General features: G+C 39.4%; 1 protein-coding gene across 1 annotated transcript in view; it reads left to right on the top strand.

The window, feature by feature from the left end:
• The window catches only part of COL28A1 (collagen type XXVIII alpha 1 chain), a 60,977-nt gene extending 49,067 nt beyond the window's left edge, over positions 1 to 11,910 (top strand). The window contains exons 27-35 of the mRNA XM_069859696.1: positions 1,451 to 1,519; positions 3,914 to 3,994; positions 4,081 to 4,116; positions 4,305 to 4,341; positions 4,640 to 5,194; positions 6,413 to 6,594; positions 8,810 to 9,026; positions 9,490 to 9,666; positions 11,071 to 11,910. Coding sequence (XP_069715797.1) covers positions 1,451 to 1,519; positions 3,914 to 3,994; positions 4,081 to 4,116; positions 4,305 to 4,341; positions 4,640 to 5,194; positions 6,413 to 6,594; positions 8,810 to 9,026; positions 9,490 to 9,659 — 1,347 coding nt within the window. The 3' untranslated portion in view covers positions 9,660 to 9,666; positions 11,071 to 11,910. The remainder of the gene's footprint in view (positions 1 to 1,450; positions 1,520 to 3,913; positions 3,995 to 4,080; positions 4,117 to 4,304; positions 4,342 to 4,639; positions 5,195 to 6,412; positions 6,595 to 8,809; positions 9,027 to 9,489; positions 9,667 to 11,070) is intronic.
• The last annotated feature ends 9,822 nt before the right edge of the window (positions 11,911 to 21,732 follow it).

Below are 21,732 nucleotides of genomic sequence, written 5' to 3'. Positions count from 1 at the left end.
CTGCAAACAGTGGAGCGCAATGTGTGCCTTCACCTAGCACAGGGTGAGACAGCAATGCACCTATTTTCAAGCAGAAACTCCCATTTCAGCAGGATATCAGTCAAATCTGGAATTTGAATGGGGAAAACCACCTGTAGGCCATGAGTCCTAGTATACTGCCTCTTCTAGGAGCTGCATCTCCTTGCCTGACTCCTGGTGAACTCCCGCCTCATGGGAGTCTGGAGCCTTAAATACAGGAATCAGAAGGTTAACTTGGTTGTGCACCATGCAGCTGCTTCTCCAGCTGCAAAAATCTACAAGCCCCTATCCAGAACAGCAGGAATGGTCGGTCCTTCTGCACTAGTGAGCCTTTGGTGAAGGCTGGAGTCTTGATAAATTTGGAAACCTTTTTGTATTTCTCTAAGAAAGATAACCCCTTTAGGTCCAGCTGTAAGCAGCTATGCAAGCATTAGTACAAGAAGCTTCAGTGAAACAGTCTGACAGTTCTTGACTGAAGAATACAACCAACTGACTGTGATCTTGCATCTCAGGCTAGGTTTGATACAGGTGGTAACTACTAATCTCATTGACATTCTCTGGATTTGGTTTTGGTATCTGCACTGGGTGGCACTGTTATACTGCAAAATGTGAATTATGGTGAAGCATTTATGTACCAGATTATATAATCCCCCTAGTTGTGTTTGAAATGTATACAGCATTTGATCTGAAAAAAAGAATATTTCTGTTAACCTATTAAAGAAAGCAGGAAAGTTTCTGGAAGCCAGATGCTGTGAAGGATTTTCTGTATGAAATAACAGCTGTGATTTATAACATCTTGTATGCTCACACTGCTAGCATGAACATGCTTTTCAAGTCTGTGCATGCAGCGGGACATGTATAACAATCATTACAAACAGATTTGAACTTTGTAGCTGGATTGATAGTGTCTTTTGAAGTATCTCCACATTGTGAGAAGCAGACATGTCTTTAAGACTTTAAGATTTACTTAAGATTAGAAAGATGAAGTCAACAGAATCACACAGAATCACTAGGTTGGAAAAGACCTCTAGGATCATCTAGTCCAACCCTGCAGAGATTCTGGGTGTGCTATTTCTAGACAACCTTTGTGTTAGACCTCATTTGACTAACTGTAGACTGGACGAATAACTGTGTGAGCCTCAGTGAGGTTTCTTTGTCTTTCACCTGTTTCCATGAAATGGCAATATTCCATTTAGTTAGTCAGGAATAATTTCTTCATTATTTACTTTGGAAGAGCTTCATGTGTGTTCTGAATCATGTGCAATTCCTTGTTTCACCGGCTTCTGACTAGTTCTGTCTTGAAAATTATGTGCTTCATTGCATAATACAAATATCTGGCTTTCTCTATGATGCAGAGTGCTATAAAATGATTAGATACAGCATAGATTTTACTTTAATTTTTAGTTAAACTTACTTTCCATGTTCTATTCAGGGAGAAAAAGGAAATCAAGGTTTTCCTGGACCAAAAGGATCAATAGGAATTGGCCTTCCTGGACCAAAGGTAAATCCCAGGTTTGCAGTAAGAAAAGAAAGGGGGATTTTTCTTATTTCCTTTGTTGGTCATTTGATGTGACAGATCGTTGAATATAAACAGAAGGCAAATATATTGTCTTGTATAGGTAGCATGGCAAGCCCTTATATGAAAGCCCTAATTGTTGTTAGTGACCAGGCTCTGAAGTAGAATCTAAAATGAGATCATACTTGTTAGCAGGAGAATAACGTTAGTCAAATTGTGTGTTTGGTTATAATCTTAGTTATTTTTCAAACAAAGCTTCCTTTTAATTGCCAAGGTTTTACAAAAAAGACTTTTTGACTAATGTCAAAAGGGTTTGTATTTTTTTTTACTCAGTTTTAAGGGCTTTGTTTTATTTGATTCAGGTTTTTTTTACCATGATTGAAGCCCTACTTCCTGGCTGATTTAAATATTTTAAGAATTTCCTACACATACCTATTTACATCTAATGAATTTTGTGCAAGTAGAATTTAAATACTTTGGTTATTTGTTAGTAATTTTCAGATGTGCAGCATCTGATGAGAGCAGCCTAGCCAAAGGAAACCAAGGCTCATGGTCAATGTGCGGACAAACTATGTGTATACACAAGTGAGAACAGTGTGTCCAGGTGGAATAAGTGTTGATGTAAATGCATGATGCAGGACACCACCTTTAATTCACAGCATATGCCTGGACCAGCTGGGCAGCCTCTCTGTAATAATTACAGTATATCTGAAATATTGAATTTATTGTGAAGGCTTTGTCTGGAAAGCCTGAGAAAAAGCCATGACAGTATTCATGGGAGAACAGAGATGAGCAGGTTCCCTAATTTAAGACATTACACAAATAAGAGTTCAATCCCCTTTGTAGTCATCTGAGGCAGGCAGTACCCATTCAGAGCCCAAGCCGTTTGTTTCCTGCAGTAATGATGTTCATGGTACTATGGTCTACACTAGCTCACATTATATGATGCTTTCTCAGACTTCTGTGTTATTCAAGCTACTACAGCTTGGAGCTTTTATGCAACAGTGAATATCAAAGTCTTTCACACAGACTCAATTTTTTGCCTCCTTATTCTATTTTCTCTCAGATGCCAAGTGCTACATACTATAATATAAATTCAATATTTTCACTGTTGTTCATATTCATACTCGTATTCACCTTGTGTCTTAAATAATCATCATAACCCAATGTAAATCTCACCAAATACTTACAATTTTTCTGTTTGCTATTGACATAGCATGAGAAGAAATGCTTTAGTTCAATAGCAATTTCCTGTAAGTCCCAAATACCAAAGAGATCGGGTTTTAGTATATTTATGTGTAAGAAAGTAGCAGCACCACCACAGCCAGTAGATCATATTTACTCCCCCTTATGCTGACATTAACTTTGATGAGGCTAGATTCAATTCACAGTCAGGTTAACAGAAAGTAATATCCTTTGCTGGATATTATGATTTTGATAAATAGTATAGAAACTGTCTTCCAAGAGCTTGCTTAGTCGACACAGGTTTTCTTAGTGCTGTGGAGGAGCTATGTACAATTTTCAGGTTTATGCCAGTTTGAATAAGATCAGAATCTGACTGAGAGAGTCAAAAGGTTCCTTAAAATCGGTAGCAATCACCACAGGGAATGTAGCACAGGAGGTATCTATGTGATTCCATGGGCTGGGTAATAATGAGGAATAATATCAAAATGGACAGTAATCTAGATAAATTTTTTAAAGTTTCAAGTGAAATGTAAGGTGATCAGTAAAAGTGAAGTAAAAGCCTGTCCTGCACAATCTCCTTCTTTAAGAAATGTCTAATTTAGAACTTAAATGTTTTGATAATATGCCTGCATTATGTGGACTTGTCTCTTGGAATACCATATTGGTGAACGCTTTCTCTTTTTGGAAATCAAAAGGCTGGTCACTCAAGCAAAAAAGTGCAGAATTGTCTCTAAATGTGAAACTGAAAATTTTCCAGTGGATGTGATAGTCCAAGCATGCCTTTTCCTCTGTTCTTTCAAACTGTCATATTTTTTTTTGTGGGTTCTGTACAAAGCTGGGGTGGGTTTCAGTACATTGACCGATCTGAGGCAGCTAAGTCTCTCCATAGGTCTGAATTAACATAGGTCCAGTATAAGCATTGTTTTAGAGTTTAAGAAAATCAAAAAAGAGGAAAAAATTGTGGCTGGTTCGTTATATAGTCTCAACATCTGCATAAAGATGTCTTTACCCCTCACTCCTGAATTAAGGTAATTTTTCACAAAAATTTCTTCAAAAGGTGTTTTTACTGCCCAGCCACATGCAAGAAAACATTAGCAGATTTAGCTTAAAAGCTCATTGAACCACAACTCCAACTCTGACTGTCAACAACACTGTAATTATGGACAGTGTTTAATATGGTTTTTTTGCAATTAGGGAGACTATGGAAATAAAGGTGATCCAGGGAGCAAAGGTGCCAAAGGAGAGATTGGAGACCCAGGACCTCCAGGACCAAAGGCAAAACACATTTTCATATTAATTTTTCAGAGCAGAAATTAGACAAATATGACTTTTCTTAATTATCTTACTGTACATCTTTTCAGGGAATATGGGGAAGAAAAGGTGAACCTGGTCTTTCAGTAAGTGTGTTTATGAATTAATTTAAAATATAGTTTATTTGGGGAAAATATTTAAAGGCTGTATGATGTCAATAAAAGTTCTTTATGGGACATTGCATTGTCTACATTTTTTGTAGATAAATAAATAAATAGTTTTCGGCATTCTTAAAGTTAGAACACACAGCAAATTAATTAATACTCTTTTTCAGAGAGAAGAAGTTATCAGACTTATCAATGAAATATGTGGTAAGCATTCCAGTATGGGGAAAAATTAGTTGTAATAGACCGTACTGGATTTATGTTAACTGAATGGATGTGTCCCCTGCATGTTTGTGTGAAAGGATACCATTCATGTGAAAATGATGCTCACTATATTGTCAGCGCTATACTGGCAGTAATTTGGCCCAGCTTTCTTTCTGTTTATCAGTAGCTATAAATTAATTAATCAATTGAGCTTTGACTGATGGTAAATCTGCTATATGCGTTCAATTTGTTTTTATGAAGGTGGTTTCTCATAAAATGTCTGAAATGGTTATTCTTCTAGGTTGTGGTATCAAGTGTAAAGTAACACCACTGGAATTAGTGTTTGTTGTTGACAGTTCAGAAAGTGTTGGACCAGAAAACTTTGATATTACCAAAACATTTATGAAAACAGTCATTGAGAAGGTATCAGCGAACCATGCTACAGTCCGCATTGGCATTATCAACTTCAGTCATAAAGTGGAGCTGGTGTCTTCTCTGAAGCAATACACAACCAAAGAACACGTGAAATCAGCCGTTGATACAATGTCTTACTTGGGGGAAGGCACGTACACAGCTTCTGCTATCCAGGAAGCCATTCGGCTATTTCAGGAAGCACGCCCAGCAGTGAGAAAAGTGGCTGTGGTAATAACAGATGGACAAGCAGACATTCGTGATAAAGTGCAACTGAATACTGTAGTAAGACTGGCCCATGCTGCGAATATTGAGATATTTGTCATTGGGATTGTTCAAGGGACTGAACCTCACTATGATGATTTTCTGAAAGAAATGCAGCTCATTGCATCAGACCCTGATGAAGAACATGTTTACCAAATAGATGACTTCATGACGCTTTCAGGTAAAAGAAACTATTTTAGTAAGAAGAAATGTGAAATAAGTGTATATGAGTTTGGCCTTTCCCATAGCAAGGCAAGGCAGGCTGCTGAATGGCAGCTTACTTTTCTCTTTTGGATGCAGCTCTTTCTTCTGTTTCTCTTCTTCTTTGTTCAAATGAAACATTTGCCTAATTTTTACCTCTTGCAGAAACAATAAACACAATGAACATCACTTTTCTGAGCCAAGGCCTTCTTTGTGGCACTCCTTTTTTGTGACAGCTTGCATCAGCCTTCCAGTGCAGTCCTTTTGTGCTTGACCATGGTTTCATCCCAGAGAGATGCAGATTTCCTTCCACCTTGACACACCATCTCAGTCTCTTTCCCTTTCTCTATTTCATATAGCTTTTGTCAGTCTTGGAGTCCCTCCACCATCTTGTACAAGTACTCTTTTGATTTTTTTCATGAAAGCCATAGGGAAACCTGTGCTTTTGTCCTAATTCTTGGGGAAAAGTGGTGGACCAACATAAGAGGAAATGGGGTCTGATAGCAAATGGTGCATTTCAAACTGTGGCTTGAAAAATCCTGTGGCCACAGCTGGAATCAGGAGAAAATCCGGAAGAAACCTTTGATGGCCTATGAAAAAAAAAAAAAAGTACATAATTGATCTGGACTAGCCACAGATTAGCCCTATAAAGTGTTTTTTCCCTGGGCATAAACTTAATTTGCTATACTAAGCCTGTGGATGGAATTTTGTCTGGATATAAGGCATTAATAGTGAGAAGAAGGTCCAAGCTAAGGTTCTAGTCCCAACTGGGATTAAATTTAGAACTCTAACTCAAGTGCTAGCATTCAACATAAAAGTATTTCCAGTCACTGAATTTTTTTGTGCAACTAAGTACAATGTGTCTACCAGTTTTCCCTTTTCCTTCTTACACAGAAACTCTTTCCTTCACTCAGTTTTGGTCGATTTTCTTTTTCCTTCACTGTTGAGCTGACTTCTGCTTGGTGTTTTTATCTATTTCTTCATGAAAGAACAGAACGGCCTTAAAATCAAATAATTCAGAGATTGCAGTACTTTATTGCTTCTCATCTTCGTGTTGACATAACTTTAGAAGATAGTCTTTCACAAGTCAGTATCATTAAAGATTTAGGGTTAATACTGCACTAAAAACTTATGGTGAATCATTATGACTTTTCTTGAGTACTCATAATAAATTTAATCTTTTTTTTAATCTTTTCAGCTCTTGAAAATAAACTGATCTTGAAAATCTGTGACAATTTATCTGAAATCTACACCAGACAGGGTAGTGTTTTAACTCCAAGTCCAGCATCTGAAATTGCTAGTGAGGATACTAACAGCCAGTTGCCTAAAATGACTACTGCAGAGATTTATACGTTCCCTTCAGAAGGAGGTAGCCACCAAGTAAGTAAAGAAGTAACAGTTATCAAATGTTTTCTAAAGATGTGCGTCTTTACTTGAAATCAAATACTCTTCATTTCACTGTTCACCAGTCTTTTAATATGCATATAACATGCCACTTGTCTAGACAAAAACATTTGAATGGAACTTCTGAAGTCTGAATGAAATTATTTGTTGAACATAAACTTACAGAAGAAAGAGGGCAATACTGTTTCTTAGTTGCAATAAATGCCAACAGTCCTCCTGTTTTTTGTAGTTCTTATTCATCTTAGAAATCTTACAGGTACGTCTCTGTTGCTGCAGATACAGAGTGTATAAGGTGTTTATTTATGTGCAATCTGATTGTTAGTACAATGCTTCTTGTCATGGTCATGCCCTTTCCAGGTGTTATTAAGCCTTCAGCAGTGTTTTGCTTTCCACATTGGGCTGTACTTCTAGGACTCCTCATTAACATTACTCTTCATTCTCCAGCTTTAAGTGTCTTCTGCCCTCCAAAATGATGCTGCTGCACAAATAGACAGGATGGGTGGAGTTCTAATGCACTAGATAAATAAGATTATTAGATCTTTGGTATTTTTAAGCCACTGTCATAATATCCGAGTAGGATATTTGCCACCTTTACAGTATATCAGCACTAACTCTCTAGGGTGTTTTTATTGCTTTGCCTAAAAATAGCAAAAAAAAAAAAAGAGCATTTCCTGTCCCTGTAACCTGCTGAATAGACTGTTGAAGTATTTTATGTATAAAGCTCTGTAGCTGCATGGAATGGATAGAGTGGACCATGATACTGGTATTTAAATATTAAGTAAATTGAATACAGATTGGAGTTAATTAAATATTACTGATTTCCTGTGGAGGAGTCAATAGATTAACCAATATTAATACTTTGGATTATTGTTTATGTAATATCATTCATAATTAATAGTTCACTTTCAAAATTCAGTTTAATTTCTTCAAATAAGAGCTCCCTCAGTGGGTGCAATTGATTTAGGTTTGGAGCTTGTGATACCTCCAGACAGATCTGTGTAGCACTGAGAGTCAATTTTGACATTCTGTGTTACAAAGAAAAATAAATGTAAACTTGGATTTGTAGACACCCGCTTTATATAGCATGTGATAAAGATCAAAGATAGGATTAGTCCTAAGTGATTAGATGCTCACACATTTGATTTTAGCTAGCCATGGTTGTAAGTGATTCAAAAGTTTTGAAGATTTAACATCAGAAATAAATGAAGCCTTTTTGTAGACCTGGAAAAGAACTGCAGTATACAGAGGATTGGATTAATTGACTGCATATTTGTATTTCATCTAGATTTCAATATTCAGAGTCCCAGTGACTCTTCAGAGTTTTCTTAAACTGACTGAGTCAGTAGTGGCCTATAAACAGGAAGATACTGAATAGTATTTAATTCCTTCCTGTTCTCAGTAGGTAATCGGCGTGTGGGATTAATGCAGTCATTTGTACTACACTATGCTAGGACCCTTCCAAATCTTCTTGAATATACTAAAGACACTGGAAAGGAAAATTTTTATATAATAGTTTTAATTTCAAGAGCAGGATTGGATTCTTAATGCTTCTATCAACATAAGCACTAAAATCCTAATCATTAACCACTGGCAGTTAGCTCGAAAGAGCAAAATGAGTGATTTGTCACTTGGCTTGATACAAGCAAGGAAACTTCTGTGAGACAATCTTATAAATAAGATGTGGTTCCCATTACACAAGTTGTGGAAATCGTTGCTGTACTTGAGAGATTCTGCATCTGAAAAGGTTTTTTGGTGGCGCATAATGCGAATGTTTTTCCATCAATAACAAGTACCTTTTTCCTCCTGCTTGCCATTTTCTATTTCTTGACAAACTGAAGATGTCAGATCATTCCCAGTGAATGTACTAGATGTTAAGCACTGATTTACTCCAGAGTTCCTTCTATTTTTTGTTTTATTTATATTACAGACTAAGTGATGACTGAAATTTTTCTTCAATTGAACGAATTCAGCTTAAGTGACTAAATCAGAGGTATTACTTTGCCTTTTCATTTACCTCTTGGTCACATACTGAGTAATCACTAGAAGGTGGTCTGAATCCACCTGCTGCTAATGGTATTTTTTCACACATTGTTTAGCAGACGTTTCCTACATAATTCTCACATTTTTTTTTTCTCTTAGCATCTGAGTACAGACAGAATTTTGAGTTATAAAATTTTGACTCCTTTTGCAGCTTAGTCTACCGCAGACTGGATATACTGAGCCACTGCCATCTGCTCAGGCTTACACTGTGACCACCTCTCCTCACAGAGAATCGAGATATCCCCTGTTTTATGACATATCTGAACTCAGACCTCAGAGTCCTGTTGTCAGTCCTTTGTTCAATGTAACTCCCACTGAAGATCACCACCTAACTGTTTTGCAAACACAGGTAGCAACAACCCAAAAGGGTAAGTAAGAAATACTGTCCTCAGATATTGAGTAGCCAATCTGCACAAAAAAAAACTCGAACAAGCAAACTCCAGTTCCTCCCCAGTACAGTTAGTAGATTATATCACTTTTTCTGAGTGCTCTGTCTACAGCCATCCTGCTCAGTGAGAGCTAGATTTTCAAGCCTAGATGACAAATAACCCTTGGGTAACAATTGTGTGCTTAGCTGTTTAAAGAGCAGCTTGGTTTGCATTTAAGCAATCTCATTTCAAACTAATCCTTTATTTGTTTAGGCCTGTTCGTGTAACTCATTAATAAAAATGGAATTAGGCTACAAATTTGAAAGAGGCTTATATACTCCTATGCACTACAAGAAAGAAAGAAGAGAAAAAAAAAAGGTGCTCCTCTTACTGAAAGAGGCACCTCTAGGACAACGTAGCTTATGCCCAGAATCCAAGCTAACTTTTACTGATATGCTTTCAGATCCAAGGTGCTTGGAACCTATGAAACCAGGGGACTGTCGGAACTACATGGTGAAATGGTATTATGACAAGAATGGCAATTCTTGTGGCCAGTTCTGGTACGGAGGTTGTAATGGTACCAACAATAGATTTGAAACGGAAAAAGAATGTCGAGAAACCTGCACCAATTGATGAATAAGTAAGTTGTCTCCACCACGTCCTTCTTTAAATTACCTCTTTTCAGGCTGAAGAGATTTAGTCTGTTTAAATGTCTCCCCTGCTATACGTACATATTGTGTCATCTTGTATATTCTTTGATCAACCTTGGTGTGTTTGTCTGAACCTTTTTGAGATGGTACAACCAGAAATGTAGTTGGTAGTCATGTATTAGAATCATAGAATCATAGAATAACCAGGTTGGAAGAGACCCACAAGATCATCGAGTCCAACCATTCCTATCAAACACTAAACCATGCCCCTCAGCACCTCGTCCACCCATGCCTTAAACACCTCCAGGGAAGGTGAATCAACCACCTCCCTGGGCAGCCTCTGCCAGGGCCCAATGACACTTTCTGGGAAAATTTTTTTCCTAGTGTCCAGCCTAAATCTCCCCTGGCGGAGCTTGAGGCCATTCCCTCTCGTCCTGTCCCCCGTCACTTGGGAGAAGAGGCCAGCACCCTCCTCTCTGCAATCTCCTTTCAGGTAGTTATAGAGAGCAATGAGGTCTCTCAGTCATTCCTCGTGAGGCCTATTCTCCAGGCCTTTCACCAGCTTCGTTGCTCTTGATACATTGTTGTATTCATACATTGACACAGTTGTATTGATACATTGTATTGATACATTGACACAGTGAAGTTCCTTATCTTACAGTTTCTAACTTTGTATTTGATTTTTTGGCCATTGCCGAGATTGGAGGTAATATTTTCATAGACAATAATTCCAATATTTCATCTGTAGGATGAGCTGAGAAGCCATCATACTATATGTGAATTTATGATAATTTTTCCCCTTGTGTATTATTTCACAGTTACCAAAACTCGGTTCTCCTTTTCCACTCACAGCCCACACAGTCAATAACACAAGGTCCTTCTGCAGTTTCTTACAGTCACTCTTTTGCTCTGCTACTTCAGACTAATGCAGTATTGTCACCAACTTTGTCACCTTGCCTTTTACTCCTCTCTCTAGGTCACTTACAACTGTATTGAATAGGCCAGACCATAGCGTCCATCCCCAAGTGACTTCTCTGCACTGATCACTCGTCCCCTTTCCTTTATTTTATTCTTTTAATCACTTACAAATTAGAAGACTGGCCCTGTCAAACCAGTATAGTTTTCCTTTCGAGTGGGACTTCATGTTTTGGAAATCCGAGCAGATTGTACAAACTGCCTTGGGTCCACATGCTTAGTGAATAGGGCATGGACTTCAAAGAAGTTGCTTAGCAGTAGTGCATAACTTCCTTTACAAAAGCCATATAATAGCTCATCTGCAATAAATTGTACTAAATACTCTATTTCATCTTTCAGTACAGGAAAATTCTATTGAACTGCAATATGTGTTTTTCTAAACATTTTGGGAAAATTAATCAATTCCTTATTTCTTCTAGAATAGACTGCTGTCTGGAGTTTTTAAAGCTGGAATTTCATTTGTATTGAGGAAGAACTGACTGACTGGGAAGAGTCCAAAATTATGTGTTAATATGAATATATTAATACTACGCTCTAACACTTTCCCCACTATGGTATCCACATCAACTAGAATCCTGTATAATGTACGTGATCTGCAAAACTATAGCAATAACTTACAGTCACAGATATACACACACATATAGGAACATACCTTTTCCCTCCAAATTTGTATTAACTTTTTCTACTGCATGTGGCAGTGATGTGATTCTATTTTTAGGATTAAAATATTGAAAGTGTTTGCACTTAGCATTTAATGACAACAATCCCTTAGTCTTGTGGAAGAATAAAATATGCTCTGGTTTTAAAGATGAGTAAGTGGTTCGTGAAAGTAGCACTCTTGCTACAGCATTTAGAGACATAAATCAAGATTTCCATTAATTTAGTACCTCTTTGGAACATAAATGCCACAGCTATAGGCAATTAGAGGGTCCCCCCCTCCCTCCACCTCCCCACCTCCCACCTTAAGGCACATTTGCATTAAAATCAATATAATCAATTATAAAGATAGGACTTTCATTCAGGATTACACTAAAACCAGGATTCTTCATGTCCTTTAGGCTAGTCAGTACATTTCAATTTCTCAGGGCCTCTGTGTTAAAAAAGAAGTTATTTTCTACATATACGCTATTAAATTTAAAAGGGGAAAAGCACTGAAAGATGTATATAAATGTATACATATATATATCTCCTTTCTACCTTTAGCCATGACCCTGTATGAATGGATCATTGAAACTGAAAATAATGAGCACGTGATTAAAATGGAAAGTAATACCTGGTAAAGAGTCTTGCATTTTTATTTCTTTGCAAACAAAAGACTAGTATCTACATGGGCGATATGATTTCCTGATATGTTTAAACAGTTGCTTGCACAAATGCAAATGACAGCATGAATTTTGTTTGCAGTACATAGGATTCAAACCTAGTTCTACAGAAAGAAGTACTTAAAGTGCAGTTTAAAAGTTTTGGGGTGTTTTTTACCAAAAATCTGGCCTTGTTACTTAGTTTCAAATTAGAAAAGAAAAAATCTGACAGCAACTCCAGAAAACCATCTCACTGTTATTATACTCAGAACTGGTATGATGATCACTCAAAAAAATCCTGAGGGCACAATTAGTTTCTGTGTGACAGGGGACAGTAAAACTTAAGGGCATCTCCTTCTATTATGTGTCCTGTGATATCCTGAAAATGAAGGGACTTAATGATGTAGAACAAAAGTCAAGCTGTTGAAATCAAGAACTAGTTTCCTTTCACAGAAAAAAATCTGGGAAAGTAAAGGTTGACACAACTGTTAAGTATGTTAGGGTGGGGGTTTTTTTGTCAGAAAAATAAATTTCTTCAAAGTATACAAGCGATACTGGAGATGGGTACATGATAAATAAAATCAGCTACATGTAAAGCTAGACATAAGCAGCAAATAATATAAAAGGTCAGATAGTAAGCAAACTGCCTACTAGTGGTGCAAAAAGATCATGGAAAGACTCAAACTCCTGTTCAGCAGTAGAGCCAGTGCCATCATAACAAGAATATCAATGCACTGGAGAGCTTTAGTAGTGAACAGATGTCCAAACCAAGAGAGGAATAAATACAAAGTTTAGGGAAAAATAAGAGCAGGAGGAATAACACAATGATGCTTTCACATTGGCTAGAAATGGTACAGTCAAGCCTCAAAACATACTAAAATATAATATTAACATACCGTCAAACTTGAAAGTTGTATTGACAGACTTTTTTTTAGGCTAGGTCTCAAATCCAGTATTCAGAATTCATTTCAATTAAATGACCAAAGCAATAGAAGAAGTATTAAAACAAATAGGCAGTGCAAGCATTTTAAAGAAAATATTAGCACAAAATATGATCCTCAAAAGAATAAAGATATTATCTGAAGAAAGTCACCAGCATCTTCCTAAGACAAACAAATTTCTAAGACAAAACAAAGAACATATGGTCTCTCCTCCTTACCTCACAATCTCTGCTTTCAGCAGCTGTACCCTCCCTACGTGCAGACAGGGAGGGAGAACAGAGTTGTTTGCATTTTATTGGCATGGCAAAAGCAATCCTCCAACTTCTGGTGTGGTTGGCCCCAGGACAGAAAGAAAACCATTTCTTATTGTAAAAATAATGTCAAAATAATGTAAAAAATAATTTTTAACAACAGCAAATCAGGCAATCACAAGGCTCAGCATGTGAATAACCCCCCCCCCAAAGGGTTTTGGATTAGATTTAAAATTGTTTCAAACTCAGCTAATCCCAGGTGCTGCTGGAAGCCTTTGGACTGATGCTTCCCTCTTAGCAGACAGCAGTTTAAAGCTTTTGGGAGACTTAAAGAAAAACCTACCAGAGCAGTAAATAAAAAGCAACAATTCATAAAAGCCCCCAAGCCCAGGATGTGCCTGGGTATGGATCCTTCAGTAGCTGATCTGGAGAAGGGCTGCAAGGGAGAGACAGTTCATGTGCTGAGAGTGGTAATTTGGAGAAGGGTTTTGGGGATTTTGTGGTCTGCTTACTGCCTGGTGGCCCAGAGCTTGCTGAGCACACAGACATGGATGTGGAGAGTGGGGCTGGGGAAGGAAGCTAGGGTTGGTTAGCAGTGATTTTTCCGTGGAAAGCAAATAGCTAGTAATTCTTCTGAATTACAACCATGACATAATTGGCAATTTAATCTACTGGTTGATTCATTCAGGGCAACTCCCTAGTGCATCGTGTTTTCTCAAAGGATAGTTTCTACCAGTTAACTACATTGTAAGTTAATAGGTAAAACATAATTCTGCTGACCAGAAAGGTTGTATTTTCCAATCAATTCAAGCATAATGAGATTCATATATAAAAATCCAGTTTTGAAAATTAGTATTTTCATTGCAATGATCCTCAGAGAACTAAGACCAGGACTCCAGAAGGCTCCATGCCACATAACTGTGCGGATTGTAAGTTACTCGAGGCATAGGCTGCCAAAATACACAAGTCACTGTAATAAGCAGAAAGGATATTGATGAGGGCGATGCTGGAGGCAGAACTGCACCATCTGAAGAAAATACCATGTCTGCAATTAGAAATCTTTAATTTTTATTCTGGATGAACTCTACAATGTAGATCACCAAAAGTCACAGTGTGCACTGGATATTCTAAAGCATACAAGTGAACTTGTGTGACTGATAGCCATTCTTTGAACAGGATTCTTGGGAATTTAGAAGTCCCGTGTCAGGCTTTTTTGAGATTTGTTTACATGCTTCAGTGATGTATTTGATTTATTTGCAATGCATTAGCTGGTTGAAACTTTCCTTTTTGAAGGGAGAAAATCACCTAACAGAAGTTACCTTAAATAAAAGCCCATATCAGTAACTCAGGTTAACATGGAGTAAGGATGTTGTACTAGTTCTCAAGCTGAGCATTCCAGAACTTGTCCTGTCAACAAAACCAAATTCCAGCATCTTATATGATGCAGTTGCAGTACAGGGCCCCAGTAACCACAGCTTTATCCTACAGTGCCACCAGGAGGAAAACAACAAAATACTTCTGTAAAATGAACACAGCAAGACATCAACAGGTTTTTACAAATTATATTGAAGTAACAACTTTGAAATCTCAGCTCAGCAGTAGTAGCTGGTGGAGGGCTTTGAAATCATCTATTAATTAATCTTAATTACATTTTCTATTGGCCCCTGCAGCTACCTCCATGCTTATCTTTGACAAATTTATAAGTTGTCTTATGACTGATGTTTAAACCGGACATTGTGTGAACAGGATGTTAGCAAACCAGATACAGAACATTGTAAGGACAAGTCTTATAAGGTATTTACACTGAAGCAGGAATACAGCTGTAAAAAGGGCCCTAATGCACTATACCATAGTATGAAAGCCAAACAGCAACACACCCCATAATCACATCATAAATACCCTTGCAGCACCCCACTTCATCTATAACCATTGCAATACTGCTGAATCTAGCCAATTTCCATCTAGCAACAAATGTTAAGCCTAGGAGCACTTCCGGAAACACAAGCACCCAGGGAAGTCAGGGCTCAGTGAAATAGCAGCAGTAGTAAATGAGAGTCCCTGGCCCCAAACTAAATCTTCAGTACAAAACCAAGCAGAGAACATATCATGCTGGAAATGAAGGTATTACACAGGAGCGGCCTTTACTTTCTGCCTGATTATTCATCCTGGTAATGAGATGTTAAAGGCTCCAGAGCTCATGAGCTGGTGTGCAGGAGGTCTGAGAAAGGAGTAAAGACTTTGGTCTCTTGCTTTTGGATGGTGCCCCAGTGCTCCTAGCATGACCCTTCCTGAGACACAAGCTGAACTACCCTCCTACCTCCTTCCAGTCAGCTCAAACTAGCAGCACCCCAACACACCAGTTCTCTGTAGAGCTTTGTCAGGTTACAGATCTGAGAAAAGGCTCCATTCTGGGAACATAATTTCACTAAATTACCTTTTTTATTTTTTACTTGCTGTAATTTGCACATGGAAGATTTTTTACTTTTATGTAGCATCCTGTTCTGTAACGAGAGCCCCCCTTCCAGCTTTTGAGAGAGCAGCATCTGTTAATCAAAGAGCAGTAATGGGAGCAAAATTAACATCAGATCTAGAAGTTATCTGTGATATAAAACTCATTGCAACCATTGCATCAGGATCATTCTCAGGTGTTTGCTGACACACTCATGACATGTCAGTAGCACACCTTGGTCTCCGCTTCTGCCTGTCCTCAGGTGCTCTGCTTGCCACTTCATTATTGCGGGGTGGCAAGCAGTTGTTGGGACATATCCTCCTGTGTGTCTCGGAGTAAAGTCTTTGGACACTGCCTGTTTCTTTAACTGTGCTTTCTTTAACCAGCTTTCTTCCTCCTTTAATATGGAACAGATGTATTTGTGAAACAGCAATGAATTGCTAAATATCAGCATAATGTTGAACTAAACATCAAGGGAAAGTTTCCTGCCTTGTTGCCTTTGTTCCCTGTTCTTTATCTATTTGCTCTTTAGGAACTACAAGCAATTCTTATGCACTGGGTTAAATTTAGGCATGTGTGCTGCACAGTCCCCTGTGAAGACATTTTGTAACTTCCACATGGGAAAAAACATTTTGGATCCTGTTCTCATGTTGCTTATAATAATTTTTATAGCATTTTTAATACTAGCAACTTGCTGGCTATTAGAGATTAAAAGCTTTTGTAACATACAAAATAACTGTGCCAATACCAGAGTTAACTTTCTAGCTCTACATACCAAGGAAACGAGATCTCAGAGTTCAGCAAGCAACAGCCACAACAGGAACAGAGCAGGGAACTGCTCATAAAACCCAGTGTGCATTAACCATGGTACAACACTGGAAGGAAAGCGAACTCAACTTATTCACTTATATGATGCAACAGAACAGTATCTTCCCCACATGACAGCAATAGTATGCGTTAGCAATGAGACAAAACGGAACAGTCTATCTACCCTACTATAAAACAGGATGTAAAAGAGATTATTTCTGTAGTACTATTCAGAACAATAAACAGAACTTCCACAATACTGCCTTTTCTCTGGGAGGAAGGAAAGAAAGAAAGTGCATAAAGGATGATATGGGCATGACACAGCCCTGCTGGTGATCAGGCCGGAGGTCTCTGGGCTGCAGAAGGGAGCTGACTGCAAAGCAGCACAGACCAACAGGACCCAGAGGAGCTAAAGATAAAACATGCAGGTGCCAAAACATCTCCCTACAGAACTAACAAAACATTTTAGGATAACTGAGATATGAAAAGACCAGAGAAGTCGTCTAGTCCATCCACGATTCCTGCTAAAGGGAGAGTTGCTTGGACAAGGGTTGGACTGGGTTACTCAAGCCTCTATGCTCCTGCATACAGGCAAATATCTTACGAAAATGAGCGTTATCCTCAAACTCGACCATCTTGAACTGCCCAAAGCTCATTAGGGTAGTCATGGCTGTCAAATGGAAAGGCTCAGGCAGGAATTAAATAGAAAATGTGCTGCCTGGCAGCAGGAAATATGAAGCTCTGCAGCTGTGCATGGAAAAACCCATTGTGAAGGTGTTCCCTTGATGAGACGCACCGACTGAAACACATGTTGCAGTTCAGTGATCCAGGCAGCTGCATAATATAAAAGTGTAAAATCAAAAGGGTTTGTCCTCATTTCAGTCATGTTAGAATCTCTCTACTACTATTGATTGATATTATTGATAGTTGAATGTATGTAATTAAGCTACATTTCATCGGAAAAGCCATAGGATCAGCCAGCATTCTTCATTCATGTACATGTTGCAATAGCTTTCTCACTGTTTCCTAGACGCAGGCATTTAGCCCACAAATATATTTGGCTAGTGGGACACAGCATATATGTTCTTTTTCCAACCATGATTTATATTTTTTTTCCCTGCTGTTAAACATTTGTAAGTTTCCTCATTTTACAGTGATGTCAGGACTAACATTCTTACATGCTACATGTAAGAGTAACTCATGCTTGAGGCTCAGAAGGATGAAGTGTTGAAGGTGGCAGCTTGCCAGTAGTACATATGGGTCTTTTAAGAAGCTTTGCTGAAAATATACATGAAATCCACAACTGACTCTCCCAAAAATATTGTGCAATACTGAAACTCTCTGCTGCAGGACTGACCAGTACAGCAAAGCCCAGATCAGACCAGGGAGCCACTACACATCAGTAAGCCATGGTTTTCAGGTGGTATGATTGAAAGCTCCTCAAAGAAGTAGTGCTGGCCAAAGCATGGACTCGCATAATAGCATTTACGATAGGTTTTTTCTGCAATTACAATAGGATTATATAAAATAATAAATGGTCTGTGGATCTAACTCATTCTCCTGGAGAAAGTATTAGTAGTGGTACGGTGATTAATAAGACTGAAACGTTACTTTTGTAATGATGGTTTTAAAGCAAGAATGTACAGTTGATGCATATGACTTCTCCCACTGGGATCAGTGTGAATTTGTGAACATTTGTTTAAAAGACAAATCATACCTCCAGAGGTAACACCTTGAATATATGCAAAAGAAGTGGTATTTTCATCCCAAGAGCTGTCTAACACATTAGAGAAGCTCCAACTGGGACTTCTCTGGGAAGCTGGGGTATAAAGCTGTGGTCAGCACTAGTGCAGACTCCAGCTTCTGAAGCTTCAACCTCCCTAAACAAAACAAAGCTTACAGAAAAGCACTGGGTGGGGGAGGAAAGAAGGGACTGTACTTCGTGGCTTGTAGTTTCTGCACAAAAGAGGAGAGTTCCACACAATGGAACACGGGGCAGAGGGAGTCTGGAAAGAAGTTAAAAGGAAAACGTGTGGGTCACAGCACAAAACCACATCAAACCTGAACACTAGTGCAAACAAATGCGTTCTTTTGGGAAGTCTCTCTGCCATGTTTTGTTGTCTAACGAGTATGGAGAACATAGGGGGCTGAGGAAAAGGCTGAGGTACTTAATGCCTTCTTTGCCTCAGTCTTTAATTGTAAAGAAAGTCGTTCCATCTGTGTACAAATCCAGGAGCTAGAGGAGCAAAATGAGGCTCCCATGATCCAAGAGGAGGTGGTCAGAGCCTTGCTAGCCCGACTAGACACCCACAAGTCTATGGGGCCAGATGGGATTCATCCAAGGGTGTTGAAGGAGCTGGCGGATGTGCTGGCCAAACCCCTTTCCATCATCTTCCAACAGTCCTGGAAGACTGGGGAAGTCCCACTGCCCTGGAGGCTGGCTGATGTTGTGCCCGTCTACAAGAAGGGTCGCAGGGAGGATCCAGGGAACTACAGGCCTGTCAGTCTGACCTCAGTGCCAGGGAAAGTCATGGAACAGGTGATCTTGAGTGCTATCATGAAGCACATGCAAGAGAACCAGGTGATCAGGCCCAGTCTACAAGGGTTCACAAAATGCAGGTCTTGACAAACTAACCTGATCGCCTTCTATGACAAAGAGAATCGGCTGCTGGATGAGGGAAAGGCTGTGGATGTGGTCTTCCTGGACTTCAGTAAAGCCTTTGACACAGTTTCTCACAGCATTCTGCTTCGGAAACTGTCAACCTCTGGCTTGGACAGGCGCACACTCTCCCGGGTGGAAAACTGGTTGGATGGCCGGGCCCAGAGAGTGGTGGTAAATGGTGTGAAATCCAGCTGGAGGCCAGTGACAAAGTGGGGTTCCCCGGGGCTCAGTGCTGGGTCCAGCCCTGTTCAATGTCTTTGTCAATGACCTGGATGAAGGCATCGAGTGCACCCTTAGCAAGTTTTCAGACGACACTAAGCTGGGTAGAAGCATGTATCTGCTGCAGGGTAGGGAGGCTCTGCAGAGGGATCTGAACAAGCTGGACCACTGGGCAGAGTCCAATGGCATGAGGTTTAACAAGGCCAAACGTCCTGCACTTGGGGCACAACAACCCTATGCAGTGCTACAGACTAGGAGAAGTCTGCCTAGAAAGCTGCCTGGAGGAGAGGGACCTGGGGGTGTTGGTTGACAGCCGACTGAACATGAGCCAGCAGTGTGCCCAGGTGGCCAAGAAGGCCAATGGCATCTTAGCTTGTATCAGAAACGGCGTGACCAGCAGGTCCAGGGAGGTTATTCTCCCTCTGTGCTTGGCACTGGTGAGACCACTCCTTGAATCCTGTGTTCAGTTCTGGGCCCCTCACCACAAGAAGGAAGTTGAGGCTCTGGAGTGAGTCCAGAGAAGAGCAACAAAGCTGTTGAGGGGGCTGGAGAACAGGCCTTATGAGGAGCGACTGAGAGAGCTGGGGTTGTTTAGCCTGGAGAAGAGGAGGCTGAGGGGAGACCTCACTGCTCTCTACAACTACCTGAAAGGAGGTTGTGGAGAGGAGGGTGCTGGCCTCTTCTCCCAAGTGACAGGGGACAGGACAAGAGGGAATGGCCTCAAGCTCCGCCAGGGGAGGTTTAGGGTGGACATTAGGAAAAAATTTTTCACGGAAAGGGTCATTGGGCACTGGAACAGGCTGCCCAGGAAGGTGGTTGAGTCACCTTCCCTGGAGGTGTTTAAGGCACGGGTGGACGAGGTGCTAAGGGGAATGGTTTAGTGTTTGATAGGAATGCTTGTACTCGATGATCCGGTAGGTCTCTTCCAACCTGGTTATTCTATGATTCTATGATTCTAACATCTCTTCAATTTATTTTTATTGGCATTTCAAGCAGCCTTGCAGGAATATATATTAGAATGCTAGGAGGGAAAAAAAAAAAAACAAACCAAAAAAAACCAGAGTAGAGCTCAGTCTACCCTTCTGAGTTAAATAGCCGCTTTTCCTTTGTAACTGCCAAATACCACCCTGAAGCCTAGAAGTCAGATCTCACAGTCCAGCCATTTCCCCATGCGTATTTTAAATTATTTTGTATGTAGAACAATGAAAGTGCTCACTGCAGAGCTCTGATTTTCTCACTGATTTCTCATAATAGTTGTCAGAATAAGTGTCTTGCTATCAAATTTCTGGATCCCACAGAAGGGCCTGTTTAAGGTGAAATGTTGTCAAAAAGGAGGAAAGACCGCTAAGCATTGTTTCAGCCAGAGCTGAAACCAGCAATACGCAGGCTTATCTCCCCTGCAGCTTAGAACAAACTTACCAGTCCCTGGGCATAAGATATTGACTTTAGGTCACACTAGTGGATAGAGAACAACTCTACGAAAACTCCCTTGAGTGAGCAAAACTTTCTCTAAGTGAGCAGGTTACCATAGCTTACCTTCACTTAATGATTCACTTGTGTTTACAACTTCTGGTCATCAAATGCACAGATGCTGTTACATATAAAGAAAAAGCAAGCAAAGGAAACCAACACTTATGACAGTTTTTCTCCATATTAGTAGCTGTAATTTCTGCCTGTGATCTGCTAGGTCTAGTTTGACCCTGCCAGTTGAAAATTACAGTAGCACCACATAAAAGTATAACCTACACCTGAAACTTCAGAGAGGAACTTTGATTGCCTGCTGTTCCTTAGCTAAAATATTCTAGCTTTTAAGTACTGTTAAATTGGTTGTCACACACTTCTTGCACTTTGCAGGCATGTTTGCGTTCCAGGGAAGAGCAAGGAAACAGTTAATTAATCCAGGTTAATAATACTAGCAGGGTCTATTACACTACTTAAGATAACGAAATACAGCTGTACTGTGCTTGTGCCTGCCATGTCCAACAATCAACATTTCATGCATTTCCCATCTGCATAAGTGGAATATCCTTTACTGCTGAATATTGTTCTGCATAAATAGCAGAAAGCTAGGTAAGAAAGCAAAACACATATCTTAACAGGGGTTTTGGTGTGGGTTTTGGGATTTTATTTGCTTGTTTTGGTTCTTCTTTTTCCAGAGAATGACTGAAAGAATAAATCCTTTTTAAAAAGGTGGTTAATTTTGAAGAGTTTTGCTTTATCTCTGAGGTATCGGCTATAGCTAGTTCACTCAGGACTCTGCAATAATGTTGAGACACTGAAAAAGTCAAGACACTGCAGAAACAACAGCCTGCTTATGTGAGTCTACTACTAGCACTTAACGATTAACTTTCTACTTTAAAAAAATACCATCTTGTTTTCAAGTTAGTTAATTGTTAACAGCATAAATATAACAATAGAAGACATGGCAAGTGTGAGAAATTTTTTCACTGT

Source organism: Phaenicophaeus curvirostris, chromosome 6, assembly GCF_032191515.1.
Source record: "Phaenicophaeus curvirostris isolate KB17595 chromosome 6, BPBGC_Pcur_1.0, whole genome shotgun sequence".
In the NCBI taxonomy this organism is placed as follows: Eukaryota; Metazoa; Chordata; class Aves; order Cuculiformes; family Cuculidae; genus Phaenicophaeus; species Phaenicophaeus curvirostris.
Note: the sequence above shows the minus strand (reverse complement) of the source record. Positions and strands in the feature narration are given on the sequence as shown.